Source organism: Vanellus vanellus (genome assembly GCF_965231255.1).
Source record: "Vanellus vanellus genome assembly, chromosome: 17".
NCBI classification, from domain to species: Eukaryota; Metazoa; Chordata; class Aves; order Charadriiformes; family Charadriidae; genus Vanellus; species Vanellus vanellus.
The window spans coordinates 503987-519440 of NC_138922.1; the positions used below are offsets into that span (position 1 = coordinate 503987).

General features: G+C 38.5%; 1 protein-coding gene across 1 annotated transcript in view; it reads left to right on the forward strand.

Annotated features, from left to right (window-relative positions):
* Window positions 1-15454, forward strand: part of GLP2R (glucagon like peptide 2 receptor) — a 44459-nt gene that overhangs the window by 15662 nt on the left and 13343 nt on the right. Inside the window, exons 4-9 of the mRNA XM_082492169.1 lie at window positions 989-1110; window positions 3496-3602; window positions 3845-4001; window positions 4951-5110; window positions 10735-10795; window positions 11968-12037. Coding sequence (XP_082348295.1) covers window positions 989-1110; window positions 3496-3602; window positions 3845-4001; window positions 4951-5110; window positions 10735-10795; window positions 11968-12037 — 677 coding nt within the window. The remainder of the gene's footprint in view (window positions 1-988; window positions 1111-3495; window positions 3603-3844; window positions 4002-4950; window positions 5111-10734; window positions 10796-11967; window positions 12038-15454) is intronic.

The following is a 15454-nucleotide window of genomic DNA, read 5'->3' on the forward strand; positions in this document are numbered from 1 at the left end:
TTTGTCCTATAGATTTTGTGGGACTAGGGTTAGGGTTGCTTGTGGTCCCATTTCCATGGCTGGTCCATTTCCAAGGTATAGCTGTCTCTGTTCTGGTAGGCCGGTGGACTTGCACCAGAAATGCTTGGAAGCTTCAGGTAAATTTATTGTGATCTGTCATCATTGCCAAGCTTGAGCACTGAAAAATTACAGTAGTCTAGAAATTAAATTTCTGATCACATTTCATAGATGCTTTCAGATTTTTTTCAGCATCCAGTCTCCACACAGAGCTCCTGCTCCATCACAGCAAACTGTTCCCAAAGTAGTTCTCTCCATTCCAGTCATCCTGAGCGAAATGAGATATTCTGGTTGTGGCTGCAACCCCTAAACACTTTCTAATTCAAAAATGAAAGAAAAAGCTCAGGTCTGATTAGAAATAAATGGAAAGCAGCTGTTGAGGACAACCTCAAACATCAGCCAGCATCCCCATACCATTCTTCTGATGTTATGAGCAAATTCTTAATTAGTATAAACTAGGACAATGCAGTGAAAGCTTCACTGGTTCACAGCACCTGCTGATCAGATCCCAAAACACATAAATAAAACACCAGCCACAGGTGTTTCAGAGAAAGATCAAACCATATTCTTCCTCCTACAATTTTGACTACACAGCCTGTGCGATGTACTACCCATACTTGATGGAATTTATGAGCTTAATGAGGAAAAAATAATAGCGAGATGTAGGCTTTTCTTTTGGATGTAGTAACTATGTCTTTTTTGTAAATACCAGGTACATTCTGGGAATATATTTCTGATAGATTATATTCCTACTTTGTCCTATGTAAATATGAAAAATATATTGTCAAAGACAAAAGTGGTTTTTATTCCTTTTTTGAGTGCGGGTGGGGTAGTGTCTATTGCTGTGGTGTAAGGAAAAAATCTTTAAAGTGTGTATGAAAAACAAAATCTTTATTTTGACCTTTCAGACTAAACCTCTGTTTACTTTCAGGAAGTGTAGGCTATGTACACAGAGTCTGCTTGGATGAAGGGACTTGGCAAACAAAGGAAAACTCCACAGACATTTGGCGTGATAGTTCAGAATGTTCTGAGAAAAATCATTTCCAAAAAAATGTAAGTATGTTTTATATTATAGTTTAATACTTTAATCTTCTTGATCCCTTCTTGAGTAACTGATGAAACGTTTCCACTGAATACCTGCAAAAGATGTTCAGATTGCATTTAGATTACCAAATGGAAACCTGTTATTTTATTCAGAAGCAGCAGAGGAAAGATTAAGGAGGGGAATTCCTGCTTTAGATGCCACAAATTATTTTCTGTTCAGAGTCCAGCGTTCACGTGTTGAATTTTTCCTAATAAAATTGAAAAAGACTGCAATTTGACAAGCAAATAAATTCAAAGCATCCCACCGTCTGCCCCAAATCGCTCTAGTCTGCCAAAGCCAGACAACTTCACTCTCTGCCGCTTCCTGAGCCTTTTAGCATTTAATGAGCCGTTAACTGGTCCTTTCAAATGTATATAGCCACAGACCTAAGCATTCATCGCAATGCAGACTCCATCCTCCCTTCCTGCCACAGCGCATCCCAGCGCTGGCCGATGTCAGCAGCGGGGAGCGGCTCTCCCCAGCTGAACAAAGAGCAAACCGGGTGCTCCCAGCTCTTCCTACCGAGGACAGAATGAAAACAATTACTGACCAGCTCCGGTTTGGGAAGCGCACTCTTGCCCAGGACCTGCGGAGAAGCCTGGCGGGGTCCCGCGCAGGAGGCGGCTGGCAGCCGCGTCCCCTCCGCCCCCGGCCCAGGTTTAAGGCAAAGGACGGTCCAGGTAGTGGCACCGGGACCTGATCCTGTCGCCTGCTCGCACAAGGAGCGATGACTTGCAGAGAATGCAGCACTTTCAGGTAACAGTAAAGCACGCAGCTTATCTGGTTTCAGCTTCTTGTACCTTCTTTTGCCATAGAGTTCAGCTTAGCTGACGTCAAAACTAAGTCTCTTAGGTAAGGTCTACTGCTGTTGATTATTTTTTCCTTTTTAGTATTTTATTGGGTGAGCACTGTTACTGTTTATTACTTTATTGAGTAATATTATTGATTACTTTATTAAACACTGTTAGTTCAGGATCCCCGTGTACAACTAAGTTTTTACTAAAGTCTTTATATAGCGAGTACATGAACTTCCAAGCTTACAGTTTATTTATACGAGTGTGATAAATATTCATAAGTACTGAAAGTTTTCCATGGTTTGTTGACCATTCTGGATCGCAAACTTGTGGGTGGGAAGCACATTAATTCATCTTGTGTGACAGCAGACAATTTTTCTGAAAGTTTTAACCAGCTTTCCTACCAACACTAGATGTGGTTTTGTACCTGTTTATTGTATTTAGTGGAAATCCCCAAGATGTTAGAAATAATCCAGAGCTAGTATCTGCACACACCGGAGGAATCAGGTTGATTTCATTTGCTTTGGTGTTGCAAAATTGTCACAGCCAAGATGATAACTCATGCTTTTTATTAGGTTTATGCCTGTTTGAGTGTTTTCATGGAGCAGAGTGACTAACGGCTGTGCTATGGGAATCTCCTGCACCCACACTGTTCTCCCTGGGCACTTTCACCCTCTCCAAGAGAGTTTCTACCAGTGGGCACAGCTCACCCGTGCTACCCAGATAGTACTCATAAACTGATTAGAGACAACTACTGGCAGGAAGACAATGCTAAAATCCCTGGCGCTGAGCAGTAAGACAGTTCACAAAGAAAACAGCAAAATCACGGAGGAAGAGACAAAGGTGCAGGCCAAATACGGATTATGAAAGTCATATATCCTGTATCTTTATGTCCCCTCTGCAGAGCTTTTCTAGAGCTAGAAAAGCAATATGAAAAGATGAGAGGTAGACATAAGCAGCTAAACAGAAAAACTTAGCCAGAAGACATCTTAAATGAAGCAAAGTGGGAAAAAAGCGTTAGTGCCCCCCTTACTCCTCTGAGGTCTTATTCATCATTCAAAGACATCCTAGACAGCTCTAATAATTTTGATTTTTTTTTCTTTGAACTCATGGCAGAAGTTAGTCTATTTCAATGACTAGAAAGAGCTGACTCTCAAAATTGTACAGACACAACTGATCTGTGACTGCATTCCCAGGCCACATGTATAGTAATTGCACTTGTGTTTTGGGTTAAGGGAGTTGATCTCTGCAGTTATTTAACGACCAGGATCCATTTGGTGCATGTGATCATGGCAATGATTAGCTGTAAATCAGACTACGAATAGGGTTTGTGCAGGAACAATCTGGAATGAGCCTGGGAGTGCCTTCAATTTAAAAAGAAGGCTGTCTGCAAGTGTTTCTGTCGTGCAATGATTTCATTAGGCAGCACAGGGAGAGGCATCAGAAACCTCCACTGCCTGCCTTGCAATGCAAACAAGTTGGACTCAAAAGTTTCTGAGCTGTGTTCGTGCTCTGCCCACCTGCCTGCATGTTTAACACATTTTTCTTCTTTGTTCCTAGGAAGAAGAACATAAATTACTTACCACGTTACAGCTGTTGTACACAATAGGATATTATTTTTCTCTCATCTCACTTGTATTAGCTCTCCTTATACTTTCTTTCCTCAGGTTAGTACAAATTTACGTGCATTTTAAAAGCACAGACCCCAGTATGCACATTCTTCTTTTCATGTAATTTGATTTATTGCTTAGCTTCTGATGTAAATAACTTGTATTTTCCTAATAAGCATTATAAAAGCAATTCCTAAGCAAAATCCATTTATGGAAACAATACGGATAAAACAATTTTTTTTTTTTCTGCAAATTAAATATGTTCCAGAGGATTCATACATGATTTTTTTCTCCCACAGAAAACTTCACTGCACAAGAAACTACATCCATATGAATTTATTTGCATCTTTTATCTTGCGTGCCACAGCAGTTCTTATAAAAGACACTGTATATTACAATATTTACTCCAAAAGACCAAATGATGAAGATGGATGGATATTATACCTCAGTCCTGAGGTAACTTGTTAGTTTATTGCTAACAGCAAATGTGATCTGCTAGTGGCCATAACAGTTACAGTTTTGGAAGTCTGCCTTATGGCAGCAAGTTTTGAGGTGTTTGCTGAGCTTTGAATGCTGAAATTTTACTAATAAAGCTTGGGGTAGTCAAGAAAAAAAATCTGATTTGATAAGTTGTAATAGATGGGTTTTAATGAAGCCTTGTATTAAAAAAAAAAACCACAAATTAATCAATAATTATATTTAGAAACATCCAATTAAGCAAAACAACCTACACCTGTGGTTTTCAGGAAGAAATCTACACATTTATTTGGCATGCATATAGCACTATATTTATTCATTCTTTGTATGCAGAGCACTATGAAATGCACACAAACCTTGCTTTTAAGACAACATTATCAAACAATGTATTTGCTGTTAAAGAACACTAAGAGAAAATAAAAACATAGTTTAAAAGCTTTTCTGTTTTAGGAATATGTGCTAATTTTCTTACACTTGTTTAGATAATGGAATGACAACATGTCTCATTTGCAATGACTGTGGATAAGTTATACTTGTATGATGTTGTATGAATATAGTTTGCCCATGTCAACAAGCAAAATTACCTGCATGGTGTTAATGGTGACTATTCTTTTAATAGCTCATCAGTAAAAATATGCAGATCATGCCAAACAACACCTGCCAAACAACACCTATCCCAGCCTACACTGGGCTTTTCCCACTTGGCACCTCCGCTTAAACTCTCTGACAATGTAGAAGCCTTTAAATTGTTGCACTCCCCTCTGGCCTCTCCCAAGCAGCAAGGAGGGTTGTGAGATATGGGACCGAACCACAGTTATATCACAACCACGTGCTAGCTTTAAAATGGTTGCTAAAGTAACAAAAGAAAAACAGGATTTGTCCAAGCTTTTACATATTAACAATGATTCCCGGTCTCTCGTTTCTACAGATTGTAACCATTTGCAGGACTGCCCAGTTTTTCATGCATTACTTTGTTGGGGCAAATTATTTTTGGCTATTAGTAGAAGGAATTTATCTACATACGTTATTGATAACTGTTGTACTCTCTGAAAGACGACTGCTACAGACGTATATTGTGATAGGATGGGGTAAGTACATAACAATTTCCAGGTTCTTGATTCTGTGATACTTTATGAAGTCAGTGGTAATTAAGAAAGAAAACTTTTTTTTTTGTTTGTTTTGAACTCAACGACTGTCAATAAAGGTATACCAGCAGTGATACATTCATTGCAGTTCAGCTCGATCTGCAGATAGAGGAAATGGGTGGATAAGTTCACCTTCCTATCTCACAGTAAAGGTTGAAGCGTGCTTTAAGTTAGAGGACAATCTGAAACACTGCATGATTCAGGTCTTATATTTCAGGCATTTTTCATGGAGTAAAGATAATGTAAAGTTAGTTACAAGCATTTGGTCAACTTTGTGTAAATTATGTTGTGTAATCTGACAATTACGTTTGTTGCTTACTAAAAGAGAATAATTCTGTATCTTGCCTGGGCAAAGGAGAAAATCAGGGTTTCCCAATTCCCAGTGATCATCTAAAATCTACCTGTACAACTTGCAGACCTTTGAAGGTTTTAAACGAAGATAAAAAATGTGCTCTTAGACAATATGAAGGTTGCAAGAGTTATCGATTCAAATCCAGTGGCCCAAATTTAGGAAGAGGATGAGATGCTTGGCCATAAGAACTTCTAATTAAAACTTTTATCAGTGTATGGTTTTACAAGCTGGTTCACTGTCACCGTGTCTATGTCTATTGAACTATATTGCCAGATGTAAAATCATGTAGCCAGGACTGTGGGACTATAGTGAATAGCCCACTTTGAGAGGGTGGGGGTGGGGGTGGGGGGGGGAAGTGATTTTTAAAAGGATTTTATTGTGGTGGATGATTACATAGTTGTAAATCAATTATTCCATATTTGCTGTGCTGTACTGCTTGCTAAAATCCTCTAAAGAGGTATGATTTTAAAGAGATGTTTAAACTCAAACATAGATAGCTGAAGCAAATGGCAGCTAAGATTGAAATTATAATCATTACAGTTGGAATGCTACAACGTTTACATGTTTAAAGGAAATTTTTGGTTATTGCTATCAAGGCTGTGACACGCTCCCTGTCAGTTTGACAGCAGTTTATATCATTCAGTTTTAGCTGTCTAAAAGTTGTACTGGGCTCTCTCCGTAAAATCACAGGGAATGAAGACAGTTCACTTTAATTCTCTTTAACATCTACCTTACCTCTTGAATTTTGATTTGGGAATTGGATAGCATCTAAAAAAAAAAAAAAAGCCTACTGGAGACATTCCTAGAGTTAACTGAATTTCAGTTGAGGCCCTTTTTCATGCTTTTCTAATATGACTGTATTAATTTATTAACAAAGCACCATTGATGTAGAAAAATGTCCACATTTAAAGCAAGATCCAAACCAGGATTTCAGCATCTAAAATACCACACGGGGAAACCTGAGCAAAAAAAGTTTCAAAGGCATGATATAAAACCCTGTTGAAGTACACAACATAATTTAGGGCAAAACTACTTGGTCTCAGACAATATCAGTGCATTAAAGAACACAGAAACCTTAACCCTCTTTTATAGAAACGGGCTGTGTTTACTACTACTGACAAGATTAAAAGATATCTGACTTCTGTCTCTTACAGCATTTGAACCAGGTTTTGAATGTGCATGAGCTAGTATTGTATGCATTGTTCTGAAGATGTCAGTACAACAGATTGCTTCACTTTGTGCATTGTGTAATTCTGTTACCAGAGATCAATAAAAAGGTACTCAGACCCAGTAATTTTGGCTGTGGTACATTTAATTTTGGAGTATTAAATCAGTTAGTTACAAATGAATGTAAAACTCAGTTGACATTGTGCCATTTTTTTCCTAAGAACATAAGAATAACTATGTTATTTGCTTCTTGTTTTACAGTTTTAATTCCAAAATAAGATTTTATTTAGCTTTCTGTAGCAACAGAAGAGTTCTAACAGGTGGTTCAGCAGCCCACACCTCTTAGTTCTTTAAAGACCATATAAAAACTAGCATATCTCCAGAAGTTAAGAAACTCAGGTTGTTTTAGTCTAGGCTAGTGAGAAACTGAGGAGTTCTGAAGCCCTGGTGATAAATACAGAGCCTTCACAATGAGCACGACAACAATGTAATAACGTGGAAAGAGCTGAGAGTACAGAACAAGGAGGTGTTTGCAATGGGAACACACATTTTGAGAAACGTCAGTCCATGCATACAAAACAAGTGCTGTAACCTCAGGAAAGTTTAATTTCTCACGTTTAAAACAAAAATGTTGATCTATTGTTTAAATCACAATTATTTCATTGTATAGCATAACTTGACATTTTGACATCAGATCAGAAAGGAGCTTCAGGAAAAATCATTGCTTTTCATTGAGGAAGCATGTACAATGGGGAAAGGCATGTTTTATGGCATACTTGGAAAACACAGTTATCTTTCTCACATCTGACACTGAAGCTTTGATCTTCATTCTCATTAACTTTATCAAGTTAACACAGTAAACAATTTTGTGGATATTGGTACGATGAAGAGATAAGGAAAGCCTAAACAAACTACTCATCGATCATGTGGAACACAGTACCTCAAAGTCAGTATTAGATACTCAAATGCAGGTCTTCCAGGTTCCAAGGTACATGTGCAATTCCACATATGAAATCTTTTCTCACCGAACCCACTCACACATTTAAGCTGAGAAGAATGTGTATATATATGCCAGTATATTACAGCTCAGATTTGGTAACTAAATCTAGGTATATATTGCAACATCTCTGTGGAGGATAATGTTTTGTCAGGACAAATACTAAACAGAAACTGGAATTTTCAGATATTGCATTTTGGTACTTGGATAGAAACTTGCTGGTTAGAATTGTCTCAGGTTTCTTCCCAAAACAAGTCTAGTTTTTCAGGGTAAAAGATCTTGATGAAAAAGGAGATAAAATACATTCCTATACCCTTCTCTGCACAGTCAATGATGAGTCGCAACTATTCTGTACCAACTTCCTTATGTTTACAGGGAAATCAAGTGTTAATATTAAAACAAACAAACAAACTTTCCTGATTATCTAACTATGAAATCAAGCTCCATATGATTAAAACAGAATTTTTAATTTTTTTCATCCTCATGCCATCTCCATCTCTGTCACTCCTCTGCTCCCCTAGTATGATTTATGATATGTTCATTGAGTGCTCTGAGTGGTGTTTTCATATCAGACTCCCTGTGGGTTCTTAGGAGCAGGTAGTGCTTAAATCTTTAGTCTACTTGATGGAGGAGGGGATTCATTTTATCTAACAAAGTTAAATTTAGGTAACTAATATCAAGACTTTCTCTAGAACCAACGGAAGAAGACAGGTACCTTTGAAGAGTGAATTATTTCAATGTTTAAGAGAAATGGGATTTTACCTTAATCCTTTCATGCATTTCTAGATATAATCACATTGGAATTTGTCTTATTTCCTACAGCATCCTTTTCTCTGGCCTTACCTGTATTCATCCACTACGGTGCTGTGAAGATTATTCTTCAAGCTTGCAGTTTTGTACATGCTATCCCATTTTTAGCATCCCTCCTTTTTTGCTTCTTCCTTAACAGACGTTAACTACTTTCCTTCACACTCATTTCCATCTTCCTCATCTATTAAAAGTTTCTGTCAAAGCATAACACAACACTTCATTGTCCATTGCCAAGCCTCTGAGCTTTCTCCTCTGCTGCACCCTACACTTTAGAGGGTCCTTCTCACCATCCATGCCTTGATTTCTTTGTTCCCTCTCGCATTCCTCTTTAAAGATCCCCTGCGCTGTATTTCTATGGCGGTATTGGCATATAGGCTGCTGACACAGCAAGACCACTGTCTTTCCCACTGGGTAGTGTTGTCTCATTGCGTCCTCACTCTTCCCACTTCTCTAAATCCATTTGTTGCTTTGATCACCAACTCATTGGAACAGGGACTGGTCATTTTATTCCTTGTTCAAACTGCAATAGGACAAGTCTGTTAAGAAATGTGCTCACTACTGTAAGAGTATAAATAATAATGATCATCTCCCTGTCGGTCCCACTCCATTGCGCTCACATCTGTATCATATTCACTGATTTCCTAAAGGCTTTTTCCCACTAATTAGCTTAAAGTCTTATTTATATTTATTAGAATTAGTACTAAGATGGGACATCTGGCATCAATCTTAGACATTTGTAGTACTGCTGCTGCTGAGCCAGCATGGGTGAACCGTGCTTACACCTCCTGAGACACACTTCCTCGGCTACTGCCCAGGAACTGCACTTGATAACATCACCTCATCCTCCCAGCTATCATCTTTCCTCACGGGACAACCTCATATTCCCCTGGACGTGTAGCTCATTTCCCAAGTGCTCCATGCCCTGATTGTTCTCTCAGACCCACTTGTTGCACCTCACCCTCTCTGTCTCTTTCCCCATTTTACCCACTCAGAGGTCTATTATCATAGAATCATAGAATGGTTTAGGTTGGAAAGGACCTTGAAGATCATCCAGTTCCAACCCCCCTGCCATAGGCAGGGACACCTCCCACCAGACCAGGTTGCCCAAAGCCACGACCAGCCTGGCCTTGAACACCTCCAGGGATGGCGCCTCAACAACCTCTCTGGGCAACCTGTTCCAGTGCCGCACCACCCTCACAGTGAAAAACTTCTTCCTAATGTTCAATCTGAACCTGCCCTCTTCTAGTTTAAAGCCATTTCCCTCGTCCTATTGCTACATGCCCTTGTAAAAAGTCCTTCCCCAGCTCTCCTGTAGGCCCCCTTTAGCGACTGGAAGGCCGCAATAAGATCTCCACGGAGCCTTCTCTTCTCCAGGCTGAACCGCCCCAACTCTTTCAGCCTCTCCTCATAGGAGAGGTGCTCAAGCCCTCGAATCATCAGATTATCTCTGAGAATATTTCATTTCTGGCCCTTTCCCTGTATTGTCAAGCTCCAGCTCTCTCCTTGACCTTAGTTAGTATCCCAGAATCCTGAAGAGATCCTGTTCTGGCCCCAGTGACCCCCATCTTCTTTCCTTTCTGCCTCATCCACCAGAAAATCTCCCGTGTGTTATTGGGCTGATAATCCAGTTGAAAACCTGCCTTTTGTAGCTCACGTGCCTTGTGTTTGTGATTGAAGCTTGCACCTGCACAGGCATAGACTACTGGAATAGTGTAGTAATCCTTTATTTCAGATTTTTTTTCTGTCTGCAATCTATGATCTCCAGGAGGAGGGGCAACAATAGGGGAATGGGGACCATGGATTATCTTTAAGGGGTCCAGGAAAGGTAAGCCAGGAGAATAAGCTTTTGTCAGTTTTTTTAATTAACTAGGCAGAGTTCCATGCTTCCACTGAAAATTCTTTACAGTTCAACAAATAAAAATGTTAACAACTGGTGCCTTAGGTCGTCAACGATATTGAATTGTTAGGGTCAGGAATTTAGAAGATTCGGACAGGTTGGCAGTGTATATGTGTATATATATGCATATATCAGTGTGAAAATGCAAGATTCAACTATACAATGAAATTTCACTATGTATTTGAACTACAAATGAGGAAAGCCAGGATCAGGTTGATTTTTGTACAATTCTAAATAGAAGTCTGAAAAGCTTATGTCCTTGCACCACACACTACTGTAACATATCTGTGTTTTGTATGAACCATTCTGCAAGCTTGGCTGTCATTGACTCCTTTTCTTTTCAGTTGTTCCTATCCTGTTTGTGGGCCCTTGGGGAATAAGCAGATCAAAACTGGAGAACACAGGGTAAGTTACTAAATAAAATGTGCCACAGAATACTGGCTTTCTGTTTGCTTAATTTTTCTGGAAACCCTTGACAGTAATTGACACAAGTATTGACTACTAGATTATATTAAGATTATACAGCACCTATTAATACTTGTTACATTTTCTAGGTCCATTTCAGTACTTTTACATTCAACTACTTCTAGGAATTTTCAGATTTACTTATGCATAAATCAGTAAGTAGAATGAACATTTGCTGTTCCTGATATAAAAGTTATTGCATCCAGTGTTCATCCACTTACATGAAGCAGATTGTCAGCACAAACATCTTCATATCTTGTTAGTAAGAAAAGGAGACCAGTGCTTTCCCTGGAGACCATCTACACTTTAATTAGTATTCACTGCCATTTTGAAAAAAAAAAAAATATTATGGAGGATAATGACAAAACCTGATATTCACTAAAAGCTGATACTAAATAAATGTGTTCAGTATTCGGTGAATGAATCAGTAAAAGCCACTTTTACTACTAAACACCAGTTTTCTAGTCTTCTGGTTTTCAGTGATGCTGTTAATGGCATTGCATAGACTTTGTGGTTTATGTATGATTTCTTTTGTTCCCTTTTTTTATTCATGGCTCCTAGAGAGTTTTGTTTGGAACACCAATGCAGTATTAAGCAACAACATCAGGAACCAAATCACAATTACAGTCTCATTAGATGTTACATAGGCCATAAATGACCAGCCAAGATTCTTCAGACTTTTAGGCTAACTAGCAAGAAGGAACACATACATAGGAGAGATTAGAAGGTTAGAGCAGGAAAAAAGAAGGCAGCTTCAAGAAAGTAGTATGCATACTTTTCAGCAGGCCAAGAACCATGATCAAAATTCATAGTTTACCCATTTCCAGTTTCCGGTTTCAGATAGATAAATCTGAGTAGGATGAGTTCAATTACGGTGGTTTGGTACCACGTACAGTTGTTGTGTGGATCCAAAGACTGAGTTTGACAGAAAGTTCAGAAGTTTGCAGTCTAGGGAAACCTCTCAACATTCTTGTTTTATTCCACTTCTGCTGAGTACCTCCCGAAAAAGTTGAATTTTGTCAACTTCCTTTTGAAATATATACATAAATTATGTAAGCTTTTATTTTTTTTTCTATGAAAATAATGTAATTATACTTTAAATTATTCTTCAGGTGCTGGGGAACAAATGAACACATGGGAATCTGGTGGATCATCCGAGGACCAATGTTGTTTTCCATTGCAGTAAGAATTATTTCATCTGTTCATAATATCAGGCACAAGTGTGATTGTCTTTTGTGACACTTTCTCCAAGAATAATCCAATTCTTGGATTAGAAAATATGAGACAGAAAAAATTGTAAATTAAGTTTCTTACTGTGGGTGGATGGACATAGCTTCCTTTCTGTCTATCTACAAACAACAAAGATTTCAGCGTCAACCTCTCAAAACACTGCTGTTTGTGTAATGAATTCTGCACAGCTCCATCTATATCAAAGATGGAGCTTTTTGCTTCTTATATTTTTTACTTCTTATACTTTTACCTTCATTTTCTCAATAAGCAGGCTACTTAGGAGAGTGTTATCATGTGGTGAGCATCACTAGCAAACTCTAAATTCTCTGTAGAGGAAGATCTTTTGTTAACAAGGATGCAGAGAAGTAGCAACAAAAATACTGATGGACATGGGGAGAAAGTATTCACTTAATGAAAAAAAAAGAAGCACAGCATGACAAGATTGAGTTATGAATTTTTTTCTTAAACAAATGCAAAAAAGTGTAGACCTGAAATGCAGTGATAATGAAGAGATGGAAATAATATAACCAAAACAACTTGCGAGGACATGACTATGAACACAGAATTTTGATAAGTGGGACTATGGTGTGTATCCAGAATACTGTATATTTTCACGCAGTCAGCAAGGCATAAAAGGTTTAGAGGAATAAGAGATTTGGTTAGTTAGACAGATAGCAAATGTAGAAAAGAGATGTATTTTATTCGTGCCTATGTGTATGGGAAGTAAAAGAAGGATCGCTCGAAGTGTAATACTGAGGAACTGATGCATTCAATGCAACAATTGGAAAGGAGGATATTGGTTTCTGTCACACTGGAGAAAAGACCAATCAAGGAAATTAAAACTTTACATTAGAAATAATGGATTTTGTTTTGCTGCTGCCGAGTTGGAGAGAACTGTGTGAAAGAGAAAGTGGGCATATTTGGGACTGAGCTATGAAACAGAGAAACACACTCAGTAGCCATCAAAAAGAGTAACTAATTAAAAGGACAATGGAGGACTCTCTATCAAAAAGAAAAAAAAATGCTGTGAAGAGAAGAATCAGAAAAGAAAGCAAAAAGGCCTGAGAGGTGAGAGGAGGCAAAAACCAAAAGAGAGCATTAATAGAGGCTGAAACTGTCCCAAAACTGAGGGAAAGGTCAAGATGGACAAAGTCTAGACCTGAGGGGATCTGAACCAATTTCTTCCTAGATATCTAGATATGTATAATTCTGAAAGAAGACTCAATCATCAGTTTACTTTTTGAGGGCCTGAGCAGAAAATACACAGCTAGCGGAACATGACCAGCAGAAACAAATAGCATTTCTGTTGCATCAAAGAGATCAAGTGTTTTCCTTTCGTTGTAAGAATATTGAGTTCACTCATGTTAGTATGCTCAACCCAGAGCAAGTCCTCTGAATAACAGGAAATTAAACAGACCTAAGGGGCAGGAATGCATTCTGAAGTAATTTGAAGACTAGCACTTAGATGGACACAATTAGTAATTTAAAAACACCTTTTAATTAAGCTATTTCTGCACAATTTCCTTTTAGCCAGTGACCCAAGAGGGCATAAGTTTTCTGGTGTAAATCAGTGCAAAGGAATGAAGATGTGAACCACTGTTTTTAGCAAGAGAATTAAAGTCAAGATTGCACGTTACATCAAGAACACAGCCCATCGGAGGAACATACAGCATGTTGGAGGAACGTTCAGCACTTGTGAGAGCCCATCTGGAATACTATATCCATTTTAAGACATTAACATACTGGAGACAGTCCAGCAGAGGCCATCAAGGCTATTGCAGCCCAGAGCACATAATGTACAAGAAGAGGCTGAGAGAACTGGGTTTGTTCAGGATTAAGAATAGAAGGCTAAGAGGGAATCCAACTGCTGGTCTTCAGTAAGAATAATAATGGGGGCATATGGGACCAGGAGGGTACAGCAAAAGATGGTAGAAAATTGACAAGAGCTGTAACATACAAAGTTCAGACTAGATACACAGAAATTTCTAAAGGTAACTTTCTAACCTTAATTCAGATATTCATGCCACTACTTGGAGAGCTCCTGTCATCATCATCTAAAAGCAGGGAAAAATACTTTTTCCTGTTCCCCCACCCCCCCACCCCCCCCCACCCCCTTTATTTTTCATTGTAATTAATGTCATTTCTGGCCTTTGATGTTTTGGAACAAATAAGATACTCCATCACTGATACCATGGGAGCGGCAGGGAAGGAATCAATGAGAACTGAAATTAAAATGTTAAGCAAAAGGGATGATATCAGATTGCAGGAGAATGGAACATCGAATGTGACTAGAAATGGGGAAGAAGGAGGAGCAAAGAGTGGTGAAGAGGAATTAAGAGGATGCTCAACAAGATAAATTGGGTAGAGGGACAGACACAGTATGGAGGCAAGAGAAATACATGGTGGGCAGAAATGAAGGGGTTAGAAACCCAGAGCCAGATCATATAATAATCAGACAGGATGTTCTCAATATCCTGTTCTTGAATGTAATTCAGCAAACTTATCTAAAATCCACTGGCAAAATGTGCGTCAGCACTACCTAATGATGGTTGTGCACACATTACAACAGCCAGATACTGCAGTTGGACCTTGTCCTCATAGGGCATAAGTGGGTGTATAGGTCAAAAGTTCCTAATGTTTTTCTTGTGAAACATCAGAAATGCAAAGTTCATATTTCCCTTTTTTAAATCTTATTAGAGTTTATTTGTCAGTCCTGTTTTGTTTAAAATAAAATGAAAAGAATCATGGGGAAAGCACCATGCTAGCTTGTATGTTGCTGTTTCCTGAGCAGCTCTATTCATGTGTAGTCAGCCTGGAAAAGAATGATGGCACCTCGCTTTTATATATAATATTGCCATTTAGAAGTTTCAGAGTACTTCAAAAAGGAAGTCATTATCTGAGTTTGGTGGTAGAGAACTGGAAGAGACTATGACGGATGTATTTTTTAACACTGATCTTAAAAAATTCATGTGCCATTTTGGTTTCTTTGTCCCACATTATGTAAGAAATAAAGTATTAGGGTTCTTGCACATAGCTAGTGTTGTAGATTTTATATTGAAAAGATTGTTTCTAACTGTAATCTCAAATTGCTACTAAATAGTTTTACATTTTTAATGTGGGGTAGGAGCTAATTTTCATAATATCAATACTTATGATAGGATCACCCTGCTGAGACCTTCAAAAGCTCTGACACAGAGACCAAAGTATAGCCATTTTAATGACCAATTTAACATATGGTTTCGATGAACAGCGATGTGGATTGAAAACTGGCTGAATGGCCAAGCCTAGAAGGCGGTGCGAAGTTTAATTGCAGGCCAGTAACTAGCATTGTACCCAGTACTGGGTACAATCCTATTTAACATCTTCACT